Below are 13,009 nucleotides of genomic sequence, written 5' to 3' on the forward strand. Positions count from 1 at the left end.
CCGGTGCTGTGTAAAACGGTGCTAAAAGAGGTGCAAGGCTTAGGGAGAGGGGAGTAACAGAGAGAGGTTTAATTTAGAACTAATTTCCACCCTGATACACGCAATTAGTATGCCAGCAGCAGAGTTTGGGTACCGAGTTTACTGGCTGCCGATGAAAAAAAAAATAAAGACAAACCCAAACCAAGCAACTAAAGGGTAAGTATATGGCGAGGGCTGCCCTGTTAGCGGGTAAATGGTCTGTAATGGCTCCAAGAGCGGCACGAACCACAGCGGAAACCGACGGAGAAGCGACCGACACCCTCACAGCCCCGCGGCCCGGCTTGAGGGGGCGGGACGGGCGGCGGGGCGGGGGTTGGGGCGGCCTGAGGGCCGCTGCGCCGCCGGTCCGGCGGCGCAGCGGCCCTCAGGCCGCCCCAACCCCCGATCCGCCGGCGCAGCGGCCTGAGGGCCGGGCCAACCCTCGCCCCGCCGCCCGTCCCGCCCCCTCAGGCGGGGCGGGCGGGGAGGAAGTGGCCCGGGGAGGCCGGAAGCGGCGTTGACGAGGGGCTGGCGGAGCGGGGCGCTGGCCGGTGAGTGGGGTCGGGGTGAGGCCTGAGGGAGGGCGGCGGGTCCGTGAGGGTAGGGCTTGCCAGCGGGGCCGGGGGTTGTGCGGCAGAAGCAAGCGGCTTCTTCTCAGAGGAGGGAAGGCGGTATGGCCGGGTCCCTGAGGGCGCCCGGACTAAAAGGGAGGCGGCCTTCCAGCAGCAGGTGCTTCACCGGCGTGGGGGTGCGGGTGTTTCTGAGCGCGGTAGGAGGTGGGGAGAGAAATCCCACGCCTGCAAGGCACGGGTGGGGAGAGGGAGGTTGTGAGGTGAGGGATTTGGCCAGGGCTTGTGATACTGGCTCCCTGACAGCCCTGAGGTGGAAGGGGTGGGATTTTTTTGGCAGTAGGAGTTTGGGCTCGGTCTCTTACACCCTGTTCTAAGGAGCACAGGGTCCCGCGCGCCTTGTTGTGCTGTTGAAGTGATGCTGGCTTGCAAACTACCTGTGTTTACTGTCTCTTTTACTCTCAGCTTTGCTGCTTGTCTACTTTTTGGAAGAGTCAATCAATTTGCCGAGCACACTAAGCCTTCTCTGTGGCTTACCGACACCAGGTAGTGAGCTAGTTGCGGGCTTTCATACCCTTAAGATATGTAATAAAGCATGTTGCTTCAACACAAAAGATGCAACCTTAAGGCCTTTCCAGACACACAGCACTTGACCCAACTGCCGCAGTAGCAAGATCTCTGCTACCATGGTTAGAAGAGGGATTTAACCCTTGCAAAAGGAAGGCGTGAGCGTTAGCCCGAGAAGTGGCAGTTGTCCAGCACTGGGTTATCCCAGGCAACTCCAAAGTAAGTGTGTAACTTCCTTAATGTTATAAATGCTATAACATACTGTAGTCTGGTGATGTGTGGGTAGCAGCATTTATGTCTGGTGCTAATTGTTTGTTGTCATTGTTAGTAGGCATTGCCAATGGACGAACTGGTGCATGACTTGGCCTCAGCCTTAGAGCAGACTTCAGAACAAAACAAGCTGGATGAGCTGTGGGAAGAGATGGCCCTAAGCCCACGGCAGCAGCGGCGTCAGCTTCGCAAGAGACGAGGTCGTAAACGACGCTCAGACTTCACGCATCAGGCAGAGCATGCCTGCTGCTACAGCGAGGCCTCAGAATCAAGCTTGGACGAAGCTGTCAAGGATTGCCGTGAGGTGCTGACAGCCAATTTCAGTGACTCTGATGACATGGCAGTGGTCAAACGACACCCAGCTCTCAGTGCCACCCTGCGGAGCAAGCAACACTCGTGGCATGAGTCAGACTCCTTTACAGAGAACGCACCCTGTCGACCTCTCAGGCGCCGACGGAAAGTCAAACGTGTGACATCAGAGGTGGCTGCCAGTCTCCAGCAAAAGCTCAGGGTGTCAGAGTGGAACTACGAGAGGGGCTGCAGGTTCAAGTCAGCCAAGAAACAGCGTCTTTCACGCTGGAAAGAAAATGCCCCGTGGACATCATCTGGTCATGGCCTTTGTGAATCAGGAGAGAACAGGCCCTTCCTCAGCAAAGGGGGGAGGAAAGAGCGGATGGAGTGTGAAGCTGATGAACAGAAACAGGGCTCAGATGAAAACATGTCAGAATGGTGAGATCTCGGTTTCTTCCCTGTGATAGTCAGATGGCCGCCTTGCTTGCAGCTGCTTGTAAATCCTGCGCCTTGCTTTTAAAAGTTTTTAGCAAAATAATTCAGTGCTGTTCTTTTTGAAGAGGAGAAATATTTCAGCTGCTTCTAAACTGTAGATTTTTTCCAAGCCTTTCCTGTCAATGCTGTACTGATGACCCAAAACGCTTCCTTGAAAAGTTGGCAAGCTGATATGTTTCTGGCTCCTGTTACACAAGGAGCCCTCTGAAATGTCTGTGGCCCTGCAGCTACAAAGTGGCATGCTTGTGGCCTGAGGTTTGGAGAGTAAATCCACTGTTGGCACTTGTGCTGCGTGATTGATACGAACTGATCTCAGTTGCTTGTTTTCAGAAATTACCATTACCATAAGTAGTAATAGAGAACAGACAGATCCCCCATTGTGACCATTAGCCCTCTGTGCAGGTACTGTGTGAACCTCAGTCAAAACATCTTGTTTGCAGTTCTGCATCTCTGCTCTGGATCTGGAATAAGGTCCTGAAAGGCTAGCTACGGCGAAAATGTAGCGAGATGATAAAGAAGCTGGGGGGAACTGAAATAATCCTTACAGGATAAGCCTGTGCAAACAGTGGAATCTGGCATGTCTTTGTGTGTCCAGTTTTGGAGAACTTTGATGAATTTGTGGCAGAATCTCATCCAAGAGGTGAAAACGAGAAATCTTAATGTTATGGTCTGAATTTGTTTGTGTGTCACTCTTGGGAAGTTTTCCTCTTGAGTGTGACTTTTATTCTCTCCATAGAAAGTTTGGGGTTATAAAACTGCTTCTGCACAAAGAGATTTTTCACGTTAGAAAAGAAACAACTGCTGAGAATCAAATGGAGGAGACTTCTTAATGAATGGCATACAGAAAGTGAATAGGGTTATTTATTTGCTAATTATCATTGTGTAAGAAGGCAGGAGACATTGAGGAAATGTTTAAAACAAACAAAAAAAAGTATTGTTTTTCATGAAACACGAGGTTTGGAACTGTGCTGTGGGACATTTTGGAGCTAAAAAAATTAAATATGTCCAAAAGGGGGATGTGGAGCATAGATTTATCAGGGGCTGATAAGCATTACAGCCCAGATAGAAGATCTGGCTCAGGAAGTCCTTAAACTGCTGACTGCTAGAAGCTGGAGGAGTATGCAGAGGAAACAGTAGGCCTGTATTTGTCATGTTCTCATATTCTTTCCTCAAGCATCCACTGTAATAGGTACTACCAGAGAGAGGACGGTGGGTTTGGAAAGTATAATTGTTTGATCCAGTATAATTGTGCATATGTTAAGGTTCATTTTAAGTGTTCTGGCTGTCTAGCTGCTGCAGTTTGTCAGAGTGGACAGGTGCCACTTGGTTATTGAGGACTTTGTGGATGATAGCTGGAAGTACAAATTTTTCAGTGGTATTTTCTGGGAGACACTGAAAAGCATAGGTTGTAATACGTCCTCACTGTCCTGATCCAGGGGACCACTATTGCATTTTTACTGAATCAGTGTGATTTGTATGTAACCCTTATAGGGTGGAAGTAGCAAAAAAGTGGTCATTTTTTTCTTAAAAAGTGGCTGTGGTTTGCTTAAGAAGTGGGTGCAAAGTAGGCCTTTTCAAGAGACTAGTGGATGTATTTTTGCTACAGGTTGTTAAAAGCACTTTCATCTTTTCGGAGCTGTTTGCTGGTAGTCCAGGAAAGGGAATGTGCTGAGTAGCCCCTGAATGTTGCATGTCAGTGGTGATGGACTGAGAGATACCCTTACTTGATGTGGCAGTGATGGACAGTGTTCCTTGAGTTTTTTTTCCCACCAGTCAGAGTCTGTTCCATCATGTCAAACTTGAACTTAAACCAGCAGGCTTTCATCCAGCCTTTATTTGTGCCAGCCTTTGAAAGAGTAAATAAACAGCCTTGTCTGGACTATTACTTGAGGACCATGCTGGAAGATTGCTTTGTTCTGTCTCAGTTGTCCCTTGCTCTCAAACTAATTACTGTGCAAGTGTCTGCATCAAATGACATTTACCATCTGCTGCCAGATCCTTGGGATTCTCGTTGGAAATCCAGGGGTTGGAATATTTGACCTCTTCAACACCACATGTGTGATCTGTGCTATGACTCACTAGGGAGGGTCAAAGTTGGAGAGAGAAATGCATACAACCCTCTTCACTGCAGAATATCCTTCACAGCAGTGAAGGATCATGCTTTGGTGTCTGCTGCTCTAAATATAGCACTTTGCTGCTAGCAGCAGAGTGAAACTGGCTGTGCTTACCTCACTCTCACTCTGCTCTAGCTGTTTTTTCTGGTACCGTAAGAGAAGTACTTTGCACAGATGTGTAACAAGGGCATATCCTGAGGAAGGGAGAAGAAAATTGGATCGTTTATGTATCAGGCTCTCAAGAGAAGGAAGGATGTGCAGGAACATGATGAGGGAACAATGATGGTTCTAAATTGGGTAATGACATGACTCAAAGCCTGATACATAAATGATTATGGAAACAGCAGAGGAAGCAAGTGGTCTTCGTTTAAGCAGCCGTTTGTATCTTTGTACAAAGGTGACAATTAACTGCTAAGACTGTTAGAAGTAACATGCCCTTCTGTCCCTTAATGCTTTGAGATTCCCCGAAGCTGTAATAAAGCAAAGGCAAATTATATATTGAGTGCTGAAGTTCTTTCTCTTGTTGGTCTAAGCTGAGTACTCCCAGAACGGTCTGGGTTTGGCTTGAGGGCAGAACAAACCCTAGTACAAGAACTGTCTGAAAAATCACTTTGAATGATGTGTTTACCAGTGAGAGATGTGCAGTTTGACTAATCTACTCTCAAGTGCCATAACTCTTAACACTTCTTTTTCAAACTGGGGATTGTACTGACCCACCAATGCTGTGTGGCTTCACTGGCTTGATGCTGGTATATCTGTTGCGGTTTAGCCCTGATAGGCAGCTCGGCCCCACACAGCTGCCCGCTCACTCCCCCGCAGTGGGATGAGGGGGAGAAGAGAGAGAGAGAGAGAATCGGAAGAGTAAAAGTGAGAAAACCTGTGGGTTGAGATAAAGTAGGTTTAATAGGTAAAGCAAAAGCTGTGCGTGCAAGCAAAGCAAAATAAGGAATTCATTCACTACTTTCCACCGGCAGGCAGATGTTTAGCCATTTCCAGGAAAGCAGCATTCCATCATTCATAACAGTTACTTGGGAAGACAAACACCATAACTCCAAATGTCCCCCCTTCCTCCTTCTTTGCCCAGCTTTTATTGCTGAGCACAAGGTCATATGGTGTGGGATATCCTTCTGGTCAGCTGGGGTCAGCTGTCCTGGCTGTGTCGCCTCCCAGCTTCTTGTGCACCCGCAGCCTACTTGCTGGCAGGGCAGTGTGAGAAACAGAGATGGCCTTGGCTCTGTTTAAGCACTGTTCAGCAATAACTAAAACATCAGGGTGTTATCAACACTGTTTTGGTCAGAAATCCAAAACATAGCACCATTGAGCTACTATGAGGAAAATTCAACTCTATCCCAGCCAAAACCGGTACTGTATTTCGGCCTGGGAGTGTAACCAGTGCTCATCCTGAGTGAACAGTACGGTCACTTTACTCTGTGGAAGGGAGCTGTTTCGATGACAGCCTGCAGTGGCAGTCAAGAGCCTGGCTAAGCTGATGAATTGGAAGCCAGTCTCTCCGTAAAGAAAAAATTCCTCTTTCTTGGAAGGCAAGTGACAAAGACAGAGTGTTCAGCTTCCCCTCCTTCTCCAGCCCAGCCTGACCTTCTGCAGCCCCTCGGTGCCTCTTGTTTTCTTATTTTTATAGAAAATCAATATCCCTCCTGACACAAACAGTAGCTCAGGCGAAAGAATAAATGGAGGAAACCTGAGATCTCTGTCCATCACCTCTCACTTTAACTCCCCCAAACTATTTAATTATAAGCGTGCTTTGCTCCAGGTGTTTGTGACAGTGAAATTGCTAAATGAGGACCATTTTAACCAAAGATTGGGTGATCAATAACACTCTATAGCAGTAGCTTGTTGGATCAATAGCATTCATTATTTCATGGTTAAGGTAAGTAGCCTCCTTTGCAAGTGGAGGTCATTAATCAGTGGTTACTGGACCTGCAGAAAGGCTTGTGTAGGAATCTAGTTTGTGTTCAGCCCTGAAGTGTAGAAAGGGGTGGTGAAGAGGATGAGATCTGTGAAAGTTAGTTCCAGTAAAGCAGTGGCAGTAATGCATATCTATAAGGAACTAAAGAGCTCTCAGTACAACAGGATGCTTAAAGTACTGTTAATATGATCTGGAATCTTGACTTAATGCTTTTTCCTTTCTCAGGCACCTTTCCTCTGAGGATGCTAAAACCCTTATGAAGCAGTCACTCAATCCTCGCATCTGCTGCTTGTGAGGACTATTAATCCAGGCTTTCAAAAGGGAAAGCAGACACGCTAAGAGATTTGCCCAGGGTCATACAGTGAGTTGGTAGGAGAGCTAGGAATGAAACGAATGACTCGTGGTTCTCAGTCCTTGGCCTTAATTGCTATGGTGTATATGTGGGAGGGTGAATGGATGGCCGAACTTTGTGATGGATTGATTTGGAATTTGATATTAACTTACATACTGAAATGTGGGAATGATGTACAGACGGTTCATCCTTTAAGTTTAAATGGCCTTGATACAATGATGAAGATGCTGAGTTTGTAGATATCCAGCATGATGACTTGATTTGGCTACACTTTAGAGTGCATTTTCTAAGAGCAATAATATGCTCACAAAATGGGGTTTTATTACGTGCCTGCAATTCTTTGGGGTGACGCATCTTGTGATCCCTCATCCTTCAGCCTTTTGAATCGAGGGGTCTCCAGTTGATACTGGTGTCTAGTATGATCCAATTTCCCTGGAAAAGAGGGACCCAGAGAGGCTTTCTAAGAGCACACCCTGATCAGAGATTGATTCCAGTGCTGAGTTATACTTTGCATCTAAGGCCTTAGTGCTTAAGGGGGTGGGCAGTCAGTAGTTTCTGCTTGTTCCAGTATCTCTCAGTTAAATCAAAGGAGGTACTGCCCGAAGTGTCCAAGGATTGATTTAATATCAGCATTAAAGCCATCAGATGCTTGGGACTGACCTGAGCATGTACTTCTGCTGCAAATATTCATCCAGCTTTACAGTCAATTAATGGCTTTCTACACATTAACTTCTAGTTTAATTCTTTGGTTCAAGAATTAAGTCTCCTGTAACTGCTTCAGCAAATGCAAAGCGTGCTGTAACGAGGTTGCATTCATCAGCAGCAAGTCATGCTGTGCTAAGGCATTTAGCTGAAGAGTTGTGAACGTACCAGCTGCTCTTCCCTCCAAATAAAATAAAAGTTGCCATAGATTGAAGGGGGGTTTATGTACCTATATAACATTTTTGAGGAAAAGGACTCTGAAGTAGAAAACTTCAGAGGGTTTTCGGTAGCTGTTAAGTGACCCAGGGACAGAGTTTTTAACTGCACTTAATTTCCTAGTGAATATTCCAGACAATGTCATAGTTAGATTATTAACTCTAGTACCTGAGGCAAATGCCATTGTATTAATTACTTTTTGATAACTTAGAACTAGACTAGATACAGGATTCTACTCTTTTTCAAGTGGTGCAGCATTGCTAGGTTTTAACAGAAAGCAATTATGTCCTGTGCTGGAGCCAGCCATGTGTCTGAAATGCAATTTCTGCGAGATGTATAAAGCATTTTAGGCTCAGAGAAGCTAGTAAAGTGTAATAAAGTGTTTTTTGTTTTGTATCTGCTGTAGTCATAACAATGGGGTTTTTTTGTTTGTTTTTGTTCCAGTGAAACCAGCAGTGTATGCAGCAGCAGTGATACTGGCCTGTTTACCAATGATGAGGGCCGCCAAGGTAACAGCTGTCCTGTGATTTTCCTCATGTGTTGCTGGGGAATTTCTGTTACTTTCCTTAAAAATACAAAGAAAGGTCAATGTTTGAAGAGGGACAGAGAGGGAAGTATGGGAGAAAGGCCAGTGGCTGGGAGGGGCTAGAAGTTAAGAAATGAGCTGAGGGCTACAGAGGTGTGATTTTGATAACAATACACTCTTCCTGCTAAAATAGTTTGTATATTAGATCGATAACATTTGAAACATAAGAAGCTATTATTACGGAAAGGCATGGAAATACAAGAGGAGTTTTAGAGCTCTCCATAATGAAAGAGCAGAGCTTATGATTTGTTTGTATAGCTGTTTTAATTGTTGTCTACATACCATTAGTACCTGAATCTGTTAGTTGTTTTCTCTATGGGCAGGAAAAGATGATGTGAAAAAAAAAAAAAATCAGTTAGTACTGACAAGTCACCTGATGGACTGTGCTAAGAAGACAACAGTCATATGTGATAGGTTTTATTTGTTTAAATACATGTTCCTCCCTTGCTCTTGTGTGCATTGGTTGAACCTAGTATTTTCAATGTCTGTTGTAGAAATGGTTTCTTGGGATGTTTGAGCGTGGAGTGTAATCTGGTTTTATTTATCAGTGGCAGCACAGTGTCCAGTTTATGGGGGATATGGCAGAAGTAAGTGTGAAAGAGGTTGTAAGTAGGCGCATAGGCACTCAGGACTATTATATTTGGAGCAGGTGGAATGTGACCCTAGAGACTTGTAATTCCACACAGCTTCTGCTGGTGTGCCCACTGATTCTGTCACATTTCATAAGCTAAGATTTGGACGAGATCTCTTCTGGGACCATATGAGTGCTAAAGGAAGTAGTATCAGTAACTCAGTAGGAAATGCTGCTTTCACCAGCTTGTTACTGACCCAGGTATCTGTGTGTGAGACAACACAATGATAGCAAATATGCTTACCTGTTTTCTGAAGATATGTTAGGCTGTAGGGCCGATCTGTTGTGATCTTAGGTGGCTATAATACTTCCCCTGAGAGTAGAGATTTCAAATATCAGCTTTGACCTTTGCTGAAAAATAACTGTTTCCAGCCTCCCATCCTTCAAAAGCAACAGAAAAGTCAAATCTTTTGTCCTCTCTTTTTACCAATGACTTGCATATCAGATAACAAAGCAGGGTGGTGACTGAAATGTTGAATTTTTACTTCATCGCCCGAGGCAAGATTGATGTAGACTGGATAAGTATATATATACACACTTGTCTATATGCTTGCCCTATATACTTGCCCTGGTTTTATACCCTGTTTTAGGCATTAACTTTTGTCTGCTACTAGAAGTAGGATGTGCAGTGTACAAGAGTATGTAGAATATACCACTTAAATTAATAAAATGCAATTATAGCCTTCCCTGTCTCAGTACTGGAAGATATTTGACATCCTAGTCATCAGGCCTCTGTCTGTTCAAACAGTTTATACTATAATAGCTTTCTGACCAAGATGCTTTAGCTTACAGTTATGTTAAAAAGAGTTAAAAAATGTTTTTGCACTTTCAGGTTAAATAAGAAATGTCTCCCTTTGCTTTTTTTAGACAATTTCTAGTCATGAAATAAATAATAAACAACAGCTGTCCACTTCAGTGAGATGGAGAGAGCACAAAACTTTTCTTTTTTTTTTTTCTGGTCACAGATCATCATCTTGGAAATAGTTTTCTAGTACAATTCCAAACTGAATAATGGGAAATTTAAGGTAGCAGTGTACTTAAATTGAATGTAGTTCCAACCCACCCCCTGTTCCTTTGAGGTTATGTCAGGTAATATTTGTGCTGTTGCTAATTAAATGGGTTGTCTTTGCAATTCCAGCTACCAGTGCACTTCTGTGAGCAGAGAATGGTCCTAGTTTATAATTTGATTTTAAGGTTTTTTTTGTTAAATGCATTGGGATCTCTCACAGTGAAAGTTACTGCAGTATTAGCATATGATCCTGATTGTTAAAGTTTGTCCTGTGAAAGTAGTGATTTGAGATATGACAGTGCACTATGCTCATAGATCCAAAACTGTAGGAATATTTTTGCACAAATTATGATCACTTAGAAGCACTGTCCAACATTACTTAGTTTTAATTTACTATAAGGTGAGTAGGGATATTTATATTTTAAAATATATTTGTCACAAGCATGCTAGGTCAACTGACATATCAAAGAAATAAAAAGCAATGTCAGAGCTTTGGGTTGAAGTGGCTGTCCTACCTGTTGGTTTTGGGTGTTGCTGCTTCTGTTATTTGCAAGATTGCAGCTTTCTTACTAGGATGAGGTTTTTTTCTTTTTCTTGTTTTTTTTCTTTTTTTTTTTTTGTGTGCCAAGATGTGTGGGTAGGCATAATGGACAACAGTCAGGAATAATGTAACTTGGTGAGGAAAGGAGATGAGAGGTGGAGAAGGGGGAAGGAGAGGTGGGGATGCTTGAGTTAAGACTTAACAGTAGGCAAATGAGAGTTTTCCCTAGGTCAGGTGTGTTAGTTTTTTAAGGCAAGGTCAAGTACCTTGCAATTACATGGGACTATGTGTTAGTTGGGCTACTGAAAAGTGAAGTGTGTCAGGTTCTTTGCTCTCTTCCTGCTTTTTTCTTATGCTGCTTACATGCTACTGCTCTCAGGGGATTTCTGGCCAGGCACATTTACTATGAATGGCGTCTGATGCATTTCAGTTTTAGACTGCAACTGCAGTGACCCTGCTTTATGGAGACTTTGGTTGTGACATCTGTTGCTGCTGCTCTAGTTTTGCAGAGGGTTTATAGTTCTGACAGATTCTAAGAAATTTTGATTGAGACAGATTCACAGCGTGGTTAGTACTTACACTCAGAGTGACCATTTCTAATAGTTGTGTGTTTTCCTTTTAGCTGCTGTCTTAGGAGACAGTGAGTACGCTCCTTTTGCTTACTCTGTGAGCCTGGTCTTCTGTTGTGAAGTCTCTCCTGTGACAGCCTATAACATGTGCCAAATGACTGGCCTCTACCTCTGTCACAGTAATTACTTCAGAGAAAGACTTGTGCATAAGACATCACACAACATTGAACTAAGGTTGATGAGATGCAGTCGCAACAGAGTGCTAAAGCTGCCCTAGGCAGGTCTATAAAGAGGGCTTTGTTCTGTAGGGAAATTCTGTAGACTGATGAGTTGGATATTTTAAAGCATTTAGTGAGGCCCCATAGTTACTGCAGATCATTGAAACAGAATACAAATATAAGGCTCTTTAGGAAGGAATTCCTAATGAGACTTCAGCTGTTTCACATCCAGAAATGCCTACCTGTAGTATTTTGTGGGACTGTCACAGGGCACATTGATGTGGCTAATTGCATCCCATTTCTTTAGGAGATGATGAGCAAAGTGATTGGTTTTATGAAGGAGAATGTGTTCCAGGATTCACTGTCCCCAACCTTCTTCCCAAGTGGGGAGCTGACCACCGATCTGAAGTGGAGCGGATTGACTCAGGCCTGGACAAGCTCTCAGATTCCACATTCCTTTTGCCCTCGCGGCCAGCTCAGAGAGGTGAGGTCCATAAGGAAAGCCATGTGTTTGAAAACTTTTGATGTGATGGCAAGAGTAGATTCTGTTTATAGGTGCTGCAATTTAAACTGATATTAGTGATCTGCTTTTTTTTTTAATGATCCAATTAAAAATAGCTGCACTACTGGAGAGGATACTAAAATACTCATACCAGCTGCCTACATTCTTGAGTCTTCTTTTTTTCTAAATATGGATTTTTATTTGATTTGTAAATAAATTGGCATATCTACCTCTTGCAGATTGAGAAATAAGAGAGAGATAAGAGAGGATCTGATTTGGCCGTGGAACTAACTGGTTTTCCTGGTGGTTTTGTCAGGAAGAATCTTCTGTATTCGTTGCTCAGTTTTCTGGGTTTGTTTTTCAGGATTTCATGCTCGCCTGAATCGCCTTCCAGGAGCTGCTGCCCGTTGTCTCCGAAAAGGTCGGAGGAGGCTTGTCGGCAAGGTATTCCCTTTTGCAGGATAATAATTTTGTATTTCCAATGCTGATCAGGCCTGAAGTACTGTTCTAAGATATCATGTGAATTATTTTCTGCAGAAAGGGACCCTGTACATTTTTTTTGTTTCGTGTATTGTTTGATTTGTTTAGCTGCTTTGACTGTCAGAAGTTGATTGAGTGACTAAGTGGATTTTAAGGCAGGTTTGGAGTGGCAAAGACAGCTGATCAGTGCTAAAAGCAGTATGAGAAGAGGTCTGAAGATGAATGATGGGGAACATAAATATCAAGAAGACTTAGACAGAATGTAGGGGAGAATGACCATGGCATGAGACTTGTGCATGCTCATAATCTGAGACTACAAGGGCAGAGAGGTGACTCAAAGGTGAAGGAAGGCCAAATTTTAGATAGGGAAGCAGACTGATATGAATGGCAGCAAAGGAAGGTGATTTTAGCAGTAGTGTTTTTAGTGGGGAGACAGAAGAACAAAAGGGTATATGCAATAATGCAGACAAAGTTACCCAGAGCCATTGACTAGGTTTATTATAGGTAGGGCAAACAACAAACAAAATATTAGTCCTGTTTGTAAAGGAATAAGCAACACTTTGCAGATGCCTGTCTAAAAGAGGGAGGGATATACCTGGTTGGGTCTGGATCTTGGAGAGTTGAGTGCTGCTGTCTGTCATAAAAGATGTTTCTGAGAGGGAAGGTGTTGACTGTGTTTGGCTTTACTTTTACAGGGATGTGCTCTGTGCTTTTGAAAATATTTGTATATATTCTGAGCTGACTGGCTTTAGAGAGTCTGTTAGTAAGGTGTGTTAGAGGGGCCCAGAGTCTAGAGGAGTGCGACTTCTTCCTTCTGTTCAGTCACACTTGAAAGATCCTTGTTTGCCCCTTCTTTCTTCCACTCACCTTGCTTAGTTGCAACCGGCGTTTAAAATATGAATCCTCAGCTGGCAGGAGACTGGCTTTGGGTAGGGTTCCTCAGGCCACCTGC

The 13,009-nt window shown here is 43.9% G+C and overlaps 1 protein-coding gene across 3 annotated transcripts in view; it reads left to right on the top strand.

The window, feature by feature from the left end:
* Positions 1–555: 555 nt before the first annotated feature.
* The window catches only part of GPATCH2L (G-patch domain containing 2 like), a 31,685-nt gene continuing 19,231 nt past the window's right edge, over positions 556–13,009 (top strand). For 2 of the 3 annotated variants that reach the window (XM_009488858.2, XM_075712758.1), the window contains exons 1-5: positions 1,215–1,373; positions 1,483–2,153; positions 7,966–8,030; positions 11,383–11,559; positions 11,942–12,021. In XM_009488858.2, the coding sequence (XP_009487133.1) occupies positions 1,495–2,153; positions 7,966–8,030; positions 11,383–11,559; positions 11,942–12,021 (981 nt within the window). In that variant the 5' untranslated portion in view covers positions 1,215–1,373; positions 1,483–1,494. Of the gene's footprint in view, positions 570–1,214; positions 1,374–1,482; positions 2,154–7,965; positions 8,031–11,382; positions 11,560–11,941; positions 12,022–13,009 lie in introns of those variants that run through there. The other variant, XM_075712757.1, reaches the window with a different exon arrangement.

The sequence above is a fragment of the Pelecanus crispus genome, chromosome 6 (assembly GCF_030463565.1).
Source record: "Pelecanus crispus isolate bPelCri1 chromosome 6, bPelCri1.pri, whole genome shotgun sequence".
Classification (NCBI taxonomy): Eukaryota; Metazoa; Chordata; class Aves; order Pelecaniformes; family Pelecanidae; genus Pelecanus; species Pelecanus crispus.